The sequence below is a fragment of the Argentina silus genome (assembly GCF_951799395.1).
Source record: "Argentina silus genome assembly, chromosome: 7".
In the NCBI taxonomy this organism is placed as follows: Eukaryota; Metazoa; Chordata; class Actinopteri; order Argentiniformes; family Argentinidae; genus Argentina; species Argentina silus.
In genome coordinates this window covers 22,209,497-22,227,567 of record NC_139661.1, presented here as the reverse complement: position 1 = coordinate 22,227,567, position 18,071 = coordinate 22,209,497, and the positions used below count along the sequence as shown (strand labels likewise).

The 18,071-nt window shown below is 43.6% G+C and overlaps 2 protein-coding genes across 5 annotated transcripts; one reads left to right on the top strand and one right to left on the bottom strand.

Annotated features, from left to right (window-relative positions):
* The first annotated feature begins 232 nt into the window (after positions 1 to 232).
* On the top strand, positions 233 to 4,104 carry LOC310807577 (intracellular hyaluronan-binding protein 4-like). Its single transcript, XM_083674089.1, has 8 exons — positions 233 to 625; positions 1,525 to 1,666; positions 1,741 to 1,893; positions 2,009 to 2,080; positions 2,178 to 2,261; positions 2,636 to 2,807; positions 3,021 to 3,218; positions 3,806 to 4,104. Exons 1-8 carry the CDS (start codon positions 385 to 387, stop codon positions 3,869 to 3,871), a joined length of 1,128 nt encoding a protein of 375 aa, XP_083530215.1. The 5' UTR covers positions 233 to 384; the 3' UTR covers positions 3,872 to 4,104.
* An 816-nt stretch (positions 4,105 to 4,920) lies between these two features.
* On the bottom strand, positions 4,921 to 17,865 carry cdc14b (cell division cycle 14B). Of its 4 annotated transcripts, none has more exons than XM_083673744.1 (17): positions 17,609 to 17,865; positions 15,726 to 15,816; positions 15,298 to 15,373; positions 14,765 to 14,857; positions 14,445 to 14,521; positions 14,176 to 14,242; positions 14,010 to 14,072; positions 13,817 to 13,904; positions 12,760 to 12,990; positions 12,457 to 12,595; positions 12,039 to 12,201; positions 11,524 to 11,621; positions 7,638 to 7,682; positions 7,398 to 7,520; positions 6,843 to 7,005; positions 6,115 to 6,180; positions 4,921 to 5,962 (listed from the first exon to the last, which is right to left on the bottom strand). In XM_083673744.1, exons 1-17 carry the CDS (start codon positions 17,727 to 17,729, stop codon positions 5,942 to 5,944), a joined length of 1,725 nt encoding a protein of 574 aa, XP_083529870.1. In that variant the 5' UTR covers positions 17,730 to 17,865; the 3' UTR covers positions 4,921 to 5,941. The 4 variants fall into 4 exon arrangements, with proteins under 4 accessions (XP_083529870.1, XP_083529872.1, XP_083529871.1 ...); XM_083673746.1 differs by lacking the exon at positions 17,609 to 17,865 and adding an exon at positions 16,056 to 16,518; XM_083673745.1 differs by lacking the exon at positions 6,115 to 6,180.
* Between the last annotated feature and the right edge of the window lie 206 nt (positions 17,866 to 18,071).

Genomic DNA, 18,071 nt, shown 5'->3' with positions numbered 1-18,071 from the left:
ATGCTTAATTCCTCTTGATTTCCCTTACATATAATAAGCGAGTAAGGCAGTGGAAAGGTGGAGAGGATCAGAGTGGTCATATTGGAATTGGGCCCCACATCGGTCTCCTCATGAATATTAAGTAGCCTAGCTGTCGGAGGGCGTGGCGTGTTTATAGTCCCACGTGAAAGCGTTTAAAAAGTCTGGACGGATCAGTTTGTTGGAATGTGTCCGCGGTTCTGTCCCCGTCAGAGGCTATGCGTGGTCCTAGCCACCTGGTAACGAAGTGAGGTTACATTTCTATTTCATACGATTGCGGTAGCAGTTTCAAGAGGATCACATTTGTATGTCTTCCGTTTGAAATAACAAGCTATAACCCAGCTTGACTTCCCATACACCGCTACAATGCTACCAGACGCCTACGGCTGTGTGGTTGAGAATCGGTTCGGTCAGCTCCTGGACGACGACGCTGACCCGTTCGACTTGATAAACGACGCGATAGTGGAGAAGGAGAAGAATAAAAAGAAAGACGACCAAAAGAAAGCGAAGCCTAAAAAAGCAGGACAGAGAGAATCGCAGAAAGACAGGCGTGTCCCGTTTGCGGCCGACGGCTCCGGGGAGGATGGTCAGACTAGGAGTGATGCAGGTGAACTAGCTCCCTGGCTGTCACAGCAAGCTAAGTAACATTTAACAGGTTGGACGTGAGTCCGTGTAGTCTGAGGTGGGAAAATGTGTTTAAAGTGCACTAGACAGCCACCGAACTACCCTGTAGGATAGTAACTCTACTGGACAAGGGTCTGATTAATTATCAGCCTGCTGACACTAGTGACAGACTAGTGTGCATCCTTGTACAGATTAAGTTTGGACAGAGGAGATGATACCACTTTTAGACTAAACTCAGTTCCAGTTCATGATAGCCCTTTATCAAATGGGAAATTACTTCTTTTTTTCTTCTTCTAAAAAGTAAAAAAAAAAAAATAAAGAAAAAAATCTGTTCATACAATGAGGAATTCTGGCAGTTCTGCCTGGCCCTACTATTTCTAGATCACAAAGGTCCAGTGCCAAGTTTATTTAGGCGTTGTCAGCAGACTGCTGCTGATACTGCAATGTCAATGGGTCTGCCGAGCAAAACACATGCCATGGATGTGGGTTTCAGTGGGTGTTCCCAGTTATCAAAGCCATGGCACCTGCCCTGTTTACTTACAGGGGGGTGGAGAATAGGTTAAATCAGGCATTTTGCTTTTGAAAGAAAACTATTTTCATTATCAGGCCAATGCACTACATTACCACATTACCCTTGACCCTTGACCCTGTATGATGCTTTTTTCTGAAATCAAGGCTACAGATTCTGTTAATCGATATTCTCAGGATGTGATTGGACACCAGTTATATTCGGACAACTTGTACTGTTTAGACAGGAAAGCTGGATTTGGTACGCCCATGAGAAAAACCCTGTTCTGATTACAGGCCAATGGAAGACGAGGAGAGGAAGCCATTTTAGAATATTGAAATGCACTATTCGTCTGTACGTGTTCCTGTTTGTAGGCCGTAAGCACCCTGCGCGAGGTGGACCGGCCCATAGTGACAGTAGGGGTGTGGAAGAGGCTGACAGGGGAGCAAGGCGAGCCGTTCTGGGGGAGCGTCGGACCAACGAAGAAGAGCGCCCACAGGAGTATTCCATCCAGCCGTAAGTGTCTCCATGGAAACGTCATCACGGAAGCCTGCTCTGTGCAGACCGTAATGAACTGTGACTGTCCCCAGGCCAGCCTATTATGCGGACTCTGACTCCAGAGGAGGTCGAGGGGGCAGAGGAGGACGTGGAGGACGGGGAGGATACTTCAGGAACATGGATGCTGGTAGCGGCAACTTGAGGGGCAAGAGAGAGTACGAACGCCACAGTGGGAACGACAGAACGTAAGGGCACTCGTCAACCGAGCGGCAATCAATTTGGTGTGTATGTTGTCATTTGTCACCATTAATTACCATATGATTGTTGTTGTTGTTGTTTTTTCCCTCTCTTGAATTCCAGAGGCATCTCTCCTGAGGAGAAGAGAGGAGGTAGAGGCTCCTGGAACTGGGGATCTGTTCAAGACTCCATGGGGTGAGTTCACTACAACATACATATGAGAACATTCCCTTCTTGGTCTTGTTGTATTTCGATTTAAAACGTTTACATTATTATGAGTCATACATTGCAGTGATGGGATGGACATGACATCGAATGCTGGGGGTGTCCGATCTGAGGAGGCCCAACAGCCAGTGGAGCTGGAGGGGGAGAACCAGTAAGTAATACACATACAGAAAAATACAGTCAAAAGTTTGGACACACCGTGCCAAGAGTGTGCAAAGCTGTCATCAAAGCAAACGGTGGCTACTTTGAAGAATCTAAAATATAAAACATATTCTGGTTTGTTTAACACTTTTTTGTTTTCTACATAATTCCATATGTGTTCCTTCATAGTTTTGATGTCTTCAATATTAATCTACGATGTAGAAAATAAAGAAAAACCATTGAATGAGAAGGTGTGTCCAAACTTTTGTTTGACTGGTACTACATACATACATACATACATACATAGAACCCTTTCAGACCTGTTGTGAGAATCACCCTGAGTGGTAAGAGGAAAATGCAAAGTACATTCGTGGTTCATCACAGAGCATCACAGGTGGATGGGGAGGTCATGGTCCAGGTTGCCATGGAGATGTCTCTGGATGAGTGGAAGGCTCTGCAGGAGCAGAGTCGCCCCAAGGCTGAGTTGAAGCTCCGCAAGGCGGACAGCAAGGTCCCCTCCAAAGCCACGGTCATCCACATGTCCAAATGCATTGAGGTGAGCCCCTTGATTTACATACATCTGAACTCAACTGGGTTCTCAGACTTGGTCTGTTTCTGTTTTGTAAAAGATAAACCACACCAACAAATAGTGCCTGGGATGAAAGCAGAGTTTGGATAAGCCACTTGATTATTATTTTTGTTTATATTCCAAAGACTGTACATCCCTGTATCTTTTTATGCTTGTCCATATTTGGTGTTTCCTCTTTAGAGCCCAAAGGAGGAGTCTCTGGAGGAGGAGGAAGACTACAGCCACTTCCTGCGCAGATCCCTCAATGACATTACTTCCCGTCTGGACATCAACTTCGGCAGCCTGCAGCGCCCCAGCCGGGGAGGGAGAGGCAGGGGGGGGCGAGGAGGGCAGAGCAGTCGCCCAGAGAGAGCAGCAGGGACAAGCAAGCCTGAGAAGGTTGGTGTGACCTCTTCTCCCCTATATGCAGGACATTGATGTCTACCAGTGGAGGTAGAAATCGGAGGACGGGCTCATTGTAATGCAGAGAATAAGGGATCAAACACATTCTACCTCCACCAGCCTCCCCTGGTGTATACCTCATTCTACCTCCACCAGCCTCCCCTGGTGTATACCTCATTCTACCTCCACCAGCCTCCCCTGGTGTATACCTCATTCTACCTCCACCAGCCTCCCCTGGTGTATACCTCATTCTACCTCCACCAGCCTCCCCTGGTGTATACCTCATACTTGGACAAATCTTATGTCATCTGTCCTGTGCAATTTGCTACTAGCTTGAATTTGGTGCACATTTTGCACACACTGACACTGACTATTTGGTGTGAAAGTACAAATTGGGTCTGTGTTTCAAGTTTGAATGTAACTGTAGACTTTTCGGGCTGAACTCTACTGTAGATGTTTGGGGCATTTTTGTGCAAATCCCTTATTGGCATCAATGCCCAATTTTTAATTTAAGATTGAGGTGTTTGCCCCCCCCCCTCCCCATCATGTGAAACCATCAAGTCTCCTGTGTTTTCTCTCTTTAGGCTGATGACCACGCCCCGAACCCTGATGACCCTGAGGACTTCCCAGCATTATCTGTGGGGAGATGAAATCTGAGTGTGTTCTGCTGTCAGGACCTCCTGTTCTCCTCAAATGTTTACATCAGCCACCTGGTGAAATGGGTTGCACTTTATCTTCTAGCTAAGCACTGTTTGGTTTCTTGCTCTTTCAAAGCACTGGTCCTTTTGTACCCGTTTGGTGTGATTTCTTCTTCCGCCTTGCTTGTTCTGATGAAAGCACTGTGATGGCAATGTTCAATATCTGACCTGTTAAAATAAATGCACTATTGCAAATTAGATGGTGTCTCTTGTTTTGGATTACTTCTTCTGCTTGTATATGTACTGTATCGGTCATGTCAGTTACACTAGGGGTGTGGTACAATATTCACCTCAGTTATAATAGATTTATGAATTCAACTACATACACTGGTACACTTGAATAGCTTGCCATGAAAAATGGAGTTACTGACAACTTTGATTGTTTCAGTTAAAGATGCCGCACCTTATGAAGACTGGGGATCATCTCACATTTACATTTAAGTCATTTAACAGATGCTTTTATCTGAAGCAACTTAGACAAATGTACAGTACCAGTCAAAAGTTTGGACACACCTTGCCAAGAGTGTGCAAAGCTGTCATCAAAGCAAAAGGTGGCTACTTTGAAGAATCTAAAATATAAACCATATTCTGGTTTGTTTAAGTTTTTTGTTTACTACATAATTCCATATGTGTTCCTTCATAGTTTTGATGTCTTCAGTATTAATCTACAATGTAGAAAATAATAAAAATAAAGAAAAACCATTGAATGAGAAGATGTGTCCAAACTTTTGACTGTACTTAGTGTAAGTGAATCAACTACATATCAGTCATAAGTAAGAACAAGAGCCATCAACGGTCAGCGCTAGAGAAGGGAAGTCCTTTTATGGTATGGACACCCTCCTTTATGATCACTGTATTAATGTAGCATGTCCTCAAAAGGCACATGCTCCATAGAAATGTGTATTCATTATTACAGTGCCTAATGGGGTATTACATTAACTCAATCCAAACACATCACCTTCACAAACATCCAAAATGTCCTAGTAAATGACTCGAAAATGCACGCTGGTGAGTATAAGTGGTGGGTTTTATTCAAAAATGCGGGTAGGTTCCTTGTGCTCCAAGCAGATATTTAGTGCATGATGAATGAGTGAGAAGTAGCCCCTTTAGGACCATTTGTTACTGTAAGTATCACTGATTACGATCTGATGGCATGATTCATCAAAACAAGTACAAAATATTTACAAAGTACAAATAACATGATTTAAGTATATCAAATGTAGACCTATTTACAGTTTTTTTAAGTTGTTTTTTTTACAGCAGCTCTACAAAAAATAAAAGACAACTGACATGAGCTTCGCTGGAGAACAGAAGAAAACTGGGGTAGAATATGTAGAACTTTGCAGATGGAAAGAATGTACTTAGTAGACACACCTATTATTTATATGGATGGAATTGTCAATTCTATGGATTACATTTTTTTTTTTATCTGCAACGTTCTGAACACAAGAGCATGCCCCCCCAAATCATTGTGCTTGCTACAAGGGTCAGCCTGAGCGAGGCTTGCACTGACTGCATCATATTTAAAATCACAAACCTTCACACTGGGTATGAGGAGATCTGTAATCATACACATTTCAGCCCATCTCAGAGCGACGTCCTTGGACAAGCAGATACACAAGTTTGTCGGAGGATTGCTATGTTATCCTTCAACTCGTACGAAAAACAACCAGGCAAATGAGTTGTTACTTTGTCTCATGATATAAACAATGAAATGTATAAAAAGAAGTGCCGTGTGACAAAAAGGTTTGGCAAACAAATTTCAAACTAACCAAACATGGTTTTACATCTCATTCACATTGGACACTGCTCTTAGTTCCAATTCACAACAACAGACATCAGATTTCCTTATCAACATCATCCCTTTATCAACAATTGACTAAAGAAATTAAAAAACAAAACAAAACAACCCCTCCATATACAGGTCAGGAGCTGCAGGAGGATTGGACAACCGTAGAACTACTATTCCTTTAGAACTCGTGGAGAACTCTGGATCCTCAGGCTCAGCGCAGAAGAGGAGCTCTAGCTTTGGGTATGGAGTGACTGAAGGGATAACAAATATTTTCACAAAATTACTACAAAGGCAAGAGCTCGCCCAGAGATCACATTTTGCACAGAAGCACAACGATGGGACACAGAACAGTGAGAGATGGAAATGCAACAATACAGAAAAGGAAAAGACTGGAAGTAGATACCATAGTTTCGTAAAGCGCTTTGATTGCAAAGAACATCGAGTTTTTCGTCCTCTGGACACAGTGCGTCTGTTAGCAGGGAAATTAAAGAGAGGGGAAAAAGGGGAACAGAAACAAAATAAAGGGTTATCTGATTCCCCCTAATAGAGATTTTTTTTTTGTATCAGCAGCACAAAGCCAGAGACAGCCAATCACAGGTCATCATTATCCAAAAGCAGAAAGTGTGAGCAGCAAAGTGGAGAGAAGCTATAGCCAACCATACACCCGGATCACCGCCCATACGGAGAGGACAGGACAGGCAGGGAGCGTGACAGTGTTACAAGTGTTTGAGCCTGAAAGTATGGAAGTGTTGCAGGGTGCCTTAGAGTGTTTAAGCAAGCCTAGTAGTAGAGCATCAACAGAGAACAAGAGAGAGTAGAGTGAATCTACTGGTGCACATGCTCAATAAATCCCAGCCCTAAGAGTGTAGAGAACTTACAGAATGACAAAGAAAAGTAAAAGTTGCCTAGAAGACAAAGGTTTGGGTAGAAGGTCCACTGACCAGATCAGATATTTAAGTTCTGATTGGGGGGGGTCAAGAGAAACCTCAACCCCACCTTGAACAGAGAGAGAGAGAGAGAGAGAGAGAGAGAGAGAGAGAGAGAGAGAGAGAGAGAGAGAGAGAGAGGTTGAGCCCAGAGGTGGGGGGGGGGGGGGGGGGGGGGGGGCTAAGAATGATCTGAGTGGCTTGCCTTCTGAGGGGGCTGTTGGTAGGTCTGTGCCATGTTTAGATTGGCCAGAGTGCCTGTGTTGAGTGTGTTGTTGGCACTGGGCTCACAGCTTACTGGCTCCCGCTCGCTGGCCACTACATGCAAGCTGCCTAAGGACCTGGCTAGTCTGGTGTGGGCCAGGGAGCTGGCAGAGAGAAGGGAAGGAGGTTAATTCACTCAAAAGGATCCATGAATGGCTTTAGCTATTACCTGCCTCTGCCCACTTTGCTTCACACACTTGCATCAACTCTGTTTCTCTCTTGGTGTGAATGAATCATAAAATGTTCGTCGATGTCAAGTCACAAAAAGTTGTCACAAAATGTCATGTGTAAACCTTAATTCAATGGAAACCTTAATGCTTGAAGTCAAGTTGGGCACCCCTGAATGTGAGGGCTCATGAAACTTAATGAGAAACATGGCATATTGACTTCGCATTTCATTTGTAAATGGTCACGCCTTATTTCCCTTAAAACAAAACACCAGAGAAGACACCTAGAGTGGGCAAGCTGAGGCTGATGAGGAAACATGGTCACTCACCTGCCCCCGAGACTGTTGGTTGGTAGAGAGGTTCGGGTTCTCTTCCTGTTGTCTGTGCCATCAGGGAGGTTGGAGGGGTTAATGGTCGCCTTGCAGCTCTGGCCACTGGACTGCAGAATAATCCTGCAACAAAGAGAAAATACCTCATACTTAGTCTGGCACGGCCCGCTGTGCGTGTTTTTGGACCCACAGGAACACACAAAGCATAATGTTAAACATAAAACACAGCCTTGCACCTACCTTAGAGACTGTGATGATGACCTGGTGTGAATCTTGTTCTCTTGTCTGGAAACAAAACAAAACAAACACATCAACAACCCCTAAGCACAGGCGACCAAATGGAATGAACAGAACCACGTGCATTCAACACCAGGCGAGAGAGCGAGAGGTATCATTGCTTGGTTAATGTGTGTGCGGTTAAGGAGAGCGCAGACAGGCAGCAGCCGCAGAATCGCCCAAAAGATTCTTGGGATGTTGTTGCTCAGATTTGTTCTTATTACACACAATACAATCATGTCATTCCCATAATGCGACTAGATTAAGTTTGACAGTGAGAGGGATGCAAAGCTGAATGTGTATACGATGCAAACAGCTGGAAGTAGAAGCACTTGAGGAAAAAGACACAGAAGTCAAAGATAAGCTTTTTGTGGTTCTATGTAAGACTTTATAAATATCAATACTGTATCTGCCTTCATTAATTCTCAGCTGGGCGACATCCTGTGTTGGATATGAGTAACTGCAGCTGGGCATAACATGATTCCAAAATACAGATTCATGGCGTAGAAAAACAGAATTCCATTCTCCCGGAAAGAAAATGGACCAGGAGGAGATAAAAGAAACATGGGTAAAACCTGGCAGTGCTTTCAGTTAAAAAGCAAGGACGCCATCGACCAAATCACTCAGCACAAGGAGCTTATGGACTAAAGCTCTAACCGAGGCCAAAGGACTAAAATAAAATCACATTTCATCAAAAAGTGAAGCTTTGCAAGCAAGCGGTTTGGCAGTACTTTCTTCGCTTAAAACACAAGGACACCATAGAAACTTGACTCCAGCTAGTCTCATCTGCAAAATGTAAACTTCCTTTACAACCAGAAAGTGGCAAAGCAACCAGAAAGATTTTTTTTTTTACAATTCTTGAGGGGAGGTTTGTAGAGAAGTGAGGGGGAGGGGGGGGGGGCACACTTACAGCATTCTCAGTTAGGCTCCGGAATAGGGGGGGGAAGGGTTTGGGGGACGGACGGACGAGCTCATTGAAATCCTAACCCGTCTATACAGAAATGCAGGACGGAAGAAGGGAAGCCATACACAATCCACCACAGGACAAGGCTACACATGGAGGAGATCAGCATGGCTACCAGCCATCTAAAAGGAGGAGAAGACATCCAACAAACAGAACACAAAACAAAAACATAACAGAAAGCAACGAGAGACAAGAGACGTCCGGGCAAGTGAGGAGAGGAGAGGCCTCCCTTTCCCTTGCTCTGCTTTTCCACTGGGACTGGGTCAGGCCAAACGCCTCGTCCGCAACCCTCTCCGATACTCCTCCACTAGCCTGGGTGCCAGTCTAGTTCTGCTCTAGCCAACTGATTGTTGTCTTGCTAGGTGAGGCAATGATTTAGCATCGGTGAAGGCCGGCCATCTGGCATCCAGGCTAGTGGTAACCACCTTCTCGTCTCTCCTGCCAGACTGTAACCTTAACCAGAGGTGGGTAGAGACTAAACATCAACTAACACCACGCTGAAACCGCTACAGTCGTGTTTATGAGAACCGCCACCAGAGGAATCAACCGCTTATGGTCAAAACCCAGACAGTCATCTGTTACCTACAGTCAGTAAGCTATAGTAACAGATATCCACTTATAAAGCTGTTGTTATAAGCTGCTAGGTTAACAACTCCTCCCATGTTCTAGTAAGAGAGAGATTTCTATTTCAAGGACACTGTGCTAGACCAAACAAAAAAAGAACAGCTTCACACAATGCATATCTGGCTGAGTAAATACAGCAGCATCTATGTCCAGGGGCAAAATGCTTCCCATGGCAGATTTCCAACAGCAAAAACAAAATGTACCAATTCAACCTCTCTTGGAATAATGTCTCATTCAATAGTGTGCAGGTCTATCTTTCATAAAATGTCTACTGTACTGGTTTGAAGCCAATGCAAGTCAGACTAATTAAAGTTAAGGACTGCGAGCAAAGCACAAACGGACCCTAATCAATGGCGTTTAGAAGTCAGCGAGGAGAACTTCCTAAGGAAACTTTGGTTCAAGACAGAGAAATAAGGTCTAAAAGGTGGAAAGAAGCAAGGCTCGGAGTGTACGGTACCCATACACTGACCCAGTCACAAACACAATGGAAAAAGAACAGGCATGTTACATTCAACCCAGCCCAACATTTACAACATATTACACACATACATACATAGTCAGTACAGAGGCCATGCAGGTTACAGGTCATCATGCAGTGTTAAATAGAAAAATAGATAAATAAAATAAAATAAATAAAACATTGAAACCTGCATTCAATGGTGTATCAAGCATCTCAGTCACTCAAACAGGAAAAGGTAAACGATGGCTAGATTTAGATTTTGAGGACCAAAGCTCAGGCAGGAGTTGTGTCTGTAATTCACGCTATGGATCAACAGGTATTAGGTCTAGTGTGTTGTGTTGGGTAAACAGCATATCCTGGTGTCTCAATACTACTGGAGAGAGCTATGGAGGTCCAGGACCATCTTTAGAAACCTTTCGATGTCTGTGTGAACTCGATTTCCACTATCCCTTTCCTGTGTCAGCCATGTAGAGTATGAGGTAAAGGTTGCTCCTAAGGACACATCTAAGGTAAGTTTAGGCAACATCAAATGGGGTTGGTCAGTTTACCCAGGTCCACGCTTCAGTATTGAGTGCTGAATTGCACTCAAGACCACCGCTTGGAAACCATAACCTGTATCACAGCAGAGCGATCAACGAACCAATAAGTGCCTGATCGGAATGCCTAAAATCACGTCCATCCATTCCATAGCATATCGTACCGCGGTGAACCAAGACAGTCGTCAGCCATTTTGGAAGCCATACCATCCCATTGGCATATCAACATTTTACACAGGAAGAGGACGTCGTCAGAAAAGGCAGTGACATGCACTTACCTCCATGATACAAAACCTCACTTCCTCTCTCTGTGTTTGCTTTCTCCTCTCTCTCTGTGTTCCCTCTTTCTCCCTCTCCCACTCTTTTCTCTGTGTCTCTCTCTCTCTGCTATCTTTTGAACGGTAGGCAGCAATCCAGCCACACTGTGCCCAAGAGGCTGCAGCAGTACACTACTGCCTGCCTGGCACGGGACAACAGAAACCCACAGCCATCGGTACATAGTGCCTACTAAAACCATGCTCCACGTTGGCACCAAACCCTCCATAACAACATGACTTATCGTATGGCAGGTCTGCCAAATAGTGTGTAAAACCCATTCTGGGATCTCTGGCTGTGTCCCAATACTCTACAAATTACTGAACAGCCTTATCTTCTTTGAGGATAATTCATACTATAGTTAAGGAGGAAAAACATAAATGTATTATTGCGTCAAAGTTGCATGTCCTTTCAAGCAGTGACATACGAGAGGAGAGGATGACAGGAGGCTGTTTAATACTACTGGGACACAGTCTCTGCAAGCCTCATCATCAAAAGAACATGTCGATTATGGTGTTAGGATGAGTGGCGGCCATGATATGAATAAGGGATAGCAGATGGACATTAAGCCATGATTGACGAACAGAGTTCAGCCATGCCAAAATAATTGGCACAAACTGAAGAGGAGCTGACCCTAGTTACTATCATCAGAGCTAAAGAACCAGAACAGTCGAACCAAAACCAGATTCGGAAAGACCCTATAGATCATGAAATTAACGTAGGAAAGCATGGGGTAGCAAGGAATACCCTACAATAACTTAAAATAAACCCATAACAGACCTTCTGGAAACCCATCAAAACAAAGGATGACTCGGGTTAAAACTAGGATGCATCCTGTCTCTAACATACCAAATGCAGGGGCTTGGAGGGGGGAGGAGCAAGCTTATTTCACTGTGCCGAAATAAGTCCATATGATGCACTATGGGAGTTGTAGGCAGATGGGAAACTTACGTTAGCGAGCCTGTGGACGCCCTGGCCTGCCTCTTACTCTTCAGGGCACGCAGTTTATCACCCTGCGTGATGCCATTCCTCTCCTCGTCATCATTGTACTGAGGAGAAATTAAAAGGCTTAGATTAAAACTACACAGTACCAGTCAAAGGTTTGGACACGCCTTGCCAAGAGTGTGCAAAGCTGTCATCAAAGCAAAAGGTGGCTACTTTGAGGAATCTAAAATATAAAACTTTTTTGTTGACTACATAATTCCATATGTGTTCCTTCATAGTTTTGATGTCTTCAATATTAACCTACAATGTAGAAAATAATAAAAATAAAGAAAAACCATTGAATGAGAAGGTGTCCAAACTTTTGACTGGTACTGTATACATTAGTGAATAAGTAGTGAACAAACAGAGGGAGGGAAACATTTACAATGTCCCTTTCTCTCTTCATGTATGAAAGTCGTGTTTAAAACAGTCTATTTTTGATCTCCGTTTGTCAAAACAATAAAACAGAACTTCTGACGCACCAGTTCCACCTCTTCCTTCTTTGACATTCTGTTCTTGTTGCTCCCATTGATGGTGATGTCATCAACCCCCGACAGGATCCTGGTGACGGCCATCTTGCCGTTCTCCTGCTCATTCATCTTCTCCCTGAACACGTCTCCCTCCATCCACATACTGCTCTGCTTGCTGCATGGCAATCGTGGGAGAAACAATAATATATTATTATCAATCTCTCAACCAGTACAACAAGGTTTCAGTCAGGATACATTTCACTCTAGGTCATGTTAATTAGGCACGAAACAGAGAGAAAGACAACAAAAATACCTCTAATTATTGTACAAGTTCAGGTGTAACCTTTTTGCACCTAACGTAGCCTTACGCAGCAATGAATTAAAATGGAGATCTATGGAATCTACAGCAGTAGTGGTAGTCGACACCTACCCCTCCACAAAGTTCTGCTGTGGCCCGATGACCGATCCCGGTCGGCAGATCCGGATCCAGGCAATGGCCTCCGCAGCAGTCAGGCGGTAGTGCTTCATCATATAGCAGCCAATCAGAGTGCCTGTTCGGCCCAGACCCGCTGAAACACATTGCGATTGGTTTGATTTGGTATGGTATAGGGGATTAGGGGCCTGTAGGTGTGTCTGATGCCTACGGGTGGGATTAGGGGCCTGTAGGTGTGATGCATCAGCGTGGGATTAGGGGCCTGGAGATGTGTCTAATGCATAAGGGTGGGGTTGTTACCTTTGCAATGGACAGCAACAGCTCCGTCTGCATTCTCACAGATGTTGAGGAACTTCCTGACGATGTTGTCATTTGGCGTACTCCCGTCCACGAAGAACAGGTCCTGGTGCTCGAAGCCTGAGTCAGTGAAACGTTTGGCATCATACATCTTCTTGTTGAGCCGGATGATCGTGGTGATGTTGTGTTTCCTGAAGTAAGGGAAGTAGGCCTCTGGGGCATGGAGAGGGTAGCCTGGAGGGAGGGAGGTGGGGGGGGGGGGAGGGAGAGAGAGAAAAGGTGACAACACACTGAATTGAAAAAGAGGACAAATTAACAGCCATATTTTATGAACATTGAAAGGGATAGTTTGCCCATCACATATTTGGCTCCTTACCCTGACAGACATAAAAAAACTAACAAAAAAAACCAATGGAAATCAATGGACCCTAAATTAGCATGTTTGACATTTCCATGCCCAAATCATCTAAAATTCTCCTAAAGACTCAATTACTTAATTTAAATGACTGAGATGATTTGAGCATGATATTTCAAACATCCTTATTTAGGGTCCATTGACTTGCATTGGTGTTTATGTGGATTGAAGTGCGTCACCGTCCATAGACTCCTTTCAGGGTAAGGAACCAAATATGTGATTTTTTCTGGGGTGAACCATCCCTTTAAATGGGGAATAAAGTTCTCAACAGTGTCTATTTTTGTCTAACGGGTATTTTTGCATTTGTGGGTTGATTTATGGGATGGGAGGGAGGTTGGCTTCTCTTGTGCATTCTCATTGAAGGACTTGGCATGGGAAGCCAATCTTCAAAAGGTACAATGAAAGAGAAACCGTTCATGTTGTGTCGTATTCAACCGTTCATGTTGTCATATTAAACAGTTCATGTTGTCGTATTCAACAGTTCATGTTGTGTCATATTAAAAGAAACCTTTTTAGCTTAACTTTCTCTTAATCCATTGTATAAAGGCAATAACAACACATCTCCATGGTAAAAATGTGGTAAAAACTTGGCCTCTCATGTATTATTTCTTAAGTAGTGTTGTTCAGTATCCATATTTCACCTACCGTTCTCAATTTTGCTCTTCGGATGAGGACCACTAAATGCTAGAAACTTCCCGGGAATGATCCAGTTGAAATCTCCATTTTCGGCTCTCTGCAACAAAAAGGGTGTTGAAAGACAACTGCAGAACACTAGTATTAGTATAGTCTTTTCCTCATCCCTAAAACACTCAACCAACAGAGTAACTAATGGTCATACCTCGTAATGTTCATATTCCTCCACATCAAACTGGGAGAAATCAAGCCAGCCAAACTGCAAGGCCTGGTGAGACAGTTAATGGAAGTTATTTTAATTAAAAGTGTAAAATAGCCTCAAGTGCGACGGTTGGATTTAAAACCTGAGTAGAATGGTGAAAGCGACGTACCTTGTGGATGGCGCGCAGACAGTCTAGAATGTTCAGGTTGTACATGCAGGTTCCAAACGAGGCATCTCTGTAAAGAACAAGATCAACATCCATTATACCACAAAATACACATTTTTGCACTACTTTTTAAGCGTGTGATCTGTGGGCAATTTCTTTCCCGTGGAAGTATTTATTAAAATTCCTATTTAACCTTTCTTTACCCAGGTTAGTTCAAGAGACCTGTTCTGCTCTGAGGGTGTGTGTGTTTGTGTGTGTGTGTGTGTGTGTACCTGAAGGGAAGGTAGGTGGAGTTCCTTGACACCAGTAGACTATAGGCTTCCTCTGGCGTCTTTTGAAGATGCATCACCTTCAAAACAAATGCCATCGGTTAGGAGGAGCAAGATAATAATACATCCACTAATGGGTATAGATAAGCATAGATAAGCATCCCTTTGGGAAGAAACAAACAAACACTTCTGACATCTGTCTGAACAGCTTGTTCATATTCATTCATATTTTGAGAGGACACAGATTGATTCTACATACGCCATTTTGCCAGTTGTTTGATTAATTTGATCATGATTTCACTCCTGTGCATATAATAACTTACTGCATATGAACCAATAAGATAGGCAGCATTGGCTTGTTTCTTCTGGTCTCCACATGTGTAGAAAATTATCTTCTTCTTTGCAAGTGTGAAAGACTGCTCCGGGGGGTGGGGGAACAACACAAGATACAGTACAATTAACTTATCATACAAGTTACACACATACACACACACACACGAGAATCGTGACCTTCCTAAACTCAATTGGCAAGGGAGTGCATAACAACAACACTCTACTTAACAATACACTGGGAAAAGGATGTTTGTATTTCAGTTTCAAAAAATCCCCCAACTGCTCTCTCATTTAATCTCTGCTCTACATGCTATTCTCTGGATTACAGCATTTCACAGCTCTGTCATATGAGCTGTGAATTCTCCCCCTCATTCTACAAAATGCCCATCCTCTGAACAGCCCCAGCTACGTGTGGCCAAACTCCTATTTATTTAGTTAGGCAGACAGAACTATTGACTATTGATTGACCTGGGTCCTGCCCACCCATCTGTGTTTGTGTGGAGGTTAATGGGTTCCTTTTTACCGTCAGTTTCTTTGTGAGCTTGCCACAGAAGCGATAAAACATGGCCAGGTTGAGGGGGCCAAAGTCCGCATAGAAGCTGTAGGGGAAAGAACAGGAGTCAGGGGCTGATTATCTAATAAAAGCCCTCTGCTACAACCTGTGTGGATGTTGTATTAGGGACCTAATGTCATACTGTTGCAAGGTCTTGTGGTAGAGAGGGTTAATGGACTGCCAAGTATGTTAATAATAGTTCAGATTCAATCAATGACACAGAAACAAGAGATAAGAAACTGCTCACAAGACCTGACGGTGACAAAGAATTCGCTTTAGGGAGGCATAATAATAATACTTGCATTTGATTATTTTGATCACTGTTAGCATGGCTATATTCATTGTACCAACTATCAAGACAAGATCATCACTGACCAGAGTCTTAAAAAAACCCTTACTTTTCATATGACAGCTCATCGTCAATGCAGAAGCAATGTCTTTCCGCGGTGCTTTTTATCTTCTGCTGAAGTATGGCAAAATACAGTTGATCTGGAAGAAAGCGAGAAGGGGCTTGTTACAAGTTTGCACCGCGCATGGTCATCTTGGGGACACGCGCGCGCGTGCACGGCTTGTTGTTCGGGTGTGTAAAGGAAACACAGAGAGGAATCCATGTGCCCGGGTTTGAATCTCATCTCCCCGGAAATGTTTCAACGGACATGTATTGCAACATAACAATCTGTAATGAGTTTTGTTTTATTTGAGAATGTAATGTTTTTCAAGCCACTTACCCCTGATGACTTCAATGCTTTTACTTGTGACAATGTCCTCGGCCATTCTGATAAGAAATGTAGCCAACTAATTACTAAGTTGATTTGCAAGGTTTGTTGTTTTCTGTCTAGAACTTTGACCCTTTTTCTTTTAATAAACACGCCTAAAAACTCCCGAAACGTTACATCGCTGTGGAGCCCGTCATTGTGCACACTGCTTAACTCCGAAAGATTCTAAACACAATTGTTTGTTGCAAAAACCTTCATTCACATGCACCGCCGTCGAATATCGTGGCAAATAAAAGTGCAGAAAAATCCTTTTCTTTATAAAAGCCCAAGAAGTGGCTCTACTGAACTTCTCGAGTCTTTGAAGGATTTGATGATGCACCGTTGGATGCGTCTTCGTAAGTAAAATAAATAACCTGCAACCGATAAACCTTGATTATCAACGCGACGGAAAAGTAGACACCCGCATAGGAGGTGCGTACTCTGCTCAAAATGAGTTTGATTTCAAAAGGAACTCCTTAGCACCGCCCCTTGGAAGAGTGGATACATTCGCGCAACCCCATTGGTTCTGGAGGGGGTGACAACGCTCCAGGGTTGCAGGACTCATATGTCAATCAAGCCACGTTCTGCCCCCCCAGCGTTTTTAAAGTTCTGCACAGAAAGACACACGATATTCCAATTGGAACGCTGCCCAAGCCGTTGCTAGGAGAATAGCTTCGCTTGGCCAATAGAAATCCATCTTCTCTACTTTGACGGAACCCTTTGTAGTTCCCCAGCGAAGGGAGAGGAGAAAGTTCGATGAGATGCAAAGGGTTTAGATTGATTGCCGACATTTCTCACCAAGATATGAACGAAGGCCAATTGGTTGTCACTTGGTTTTATGGAGTGACCTCAAACGATTTATAACCTAATGTGGACAATAGGCCATAGCCTAAAATAGAAATAAATGATCTGTTTACTGACAAGTATAAGGTATATAATAAATAGCCTATGTGTAAGCAGCCTATATTTAAAATGCATGGGTGAGAGTGGATATAATGGATGAAGCGTCATATTTTTGGGCAATAAGGATTCTGCACCCCCGATGTTCAGTGGACCATTCTGCAGTATATGCATATCCATAACTGGGCTATAGGATTCTGCTGACAATGACAAATAGCAGCCTACACAGGAATATGAATATTACTGAATCCACAAGACCTGAATACAAACTCTAAACTGAATGATGGTAGCCTACGTTTTAAGGACCATGCTAAATATAGCCCCAAAGAAATGTTGATGGATATTGGCTAAAAAATCGTCATGCAATTGTTTTAATTTTATCATAGCTGTCTCGTCTAACCAAAAAAGCAGTTGCCCCATTATAGGTCCCTAGACTAGTGATAATACTGTACTTATGCATTAACGATCAGGAACGGGTGGTGTCGCCATTTTTAGGTCAAAAGCTAGAAGACAATCAAATACAACACTTGGTGAATTTCACATCACTCAACCCCATGCATGTATGACACTGCGCCGTTTGGTTGGTGGAAGGCAGAGTTCGGTGGGTTAATTCCGCAGTCGCTTACCTGTTATACTAATGTAAATATCGGACTTTGGCTCCGCCTCTAAGCTCTGAGCGGCACAGCGCTTTTTCCTTGACTCTGGTCGCCTCCTTTCGCTTTTGCGCTTCATTTTCGCTTCATGCATGCAATGCGATAATGTCCAAATATCGTCGTTGGACGTCTAAACTGCAGTGCAGGATTGCCCCGGTTTAGGATGTGTTATTTTGACACCCTCTGGCTCTTCTCCTGGTGTGTCATCCGCAGCGCAGTTGCCTGCTCCAGCTCAGTTTTTCTTCTAGTGACGTCTGTGGACGGGGCAAGTTTTCTGAATCCCCTGTCTGTGACGTAAGCGTTTGCCTACCCCTCACTGTTGTGGGCTACAGGCCTGCACAAGAGTACTCAGAACCTAAAAAAACGTATTATCGCGTATTAACAATAATCGTTTTAAACCTTCATAAATAACGGGACGAGGTTTTTTTCCACATCA

Bases quoted from the DNA above. Each gene is read 5' to 3' on its own strand.
- LOC310807577 (XM_083674089.1), top strand. From the start codon at position 385: ATGCTACCAGACGCCTACGGCTGTGTGGTTGAGAATCGGTTCGGTCAG. The intron at 1,667-1,740 runs GTAAGTGTCTCC...GACTGTCCCCAG, and splicing joins CAGGAGTATTCCATCCAGCC to GCCAGCCTATTATGCGGACT. The intron at 2,262-2,635 runs GTAAGTAATACA...GGTTCATCACAG, and splicing joins GAGCTGGAGGGGGAGAACCA to AGCATCACAGGTGGATGGGG.
- cdc14b (XM_083673744.1), bottom strand. From the start codon at position 17,729: ATGCATGAAGCGAAAATGAAGCGCAAAAGCGAAAGGAGGCGACCAGAG. The intron at 12,202-12,456 runs GTAGGTGTCGAC...ATTGCCATGCAG, and splicing joins CAGCAGAACTTTGTGGAGGG to CAAGCAGAGCAGTATGTGGA. The intron at 7,006-7,397 runs GTGAGTGACCAT...TCTCTCTGCCAG, and splicing joins ACCAACAGTCTCGGGGGCAG to CTCCCTGGCCCACACCAGAC.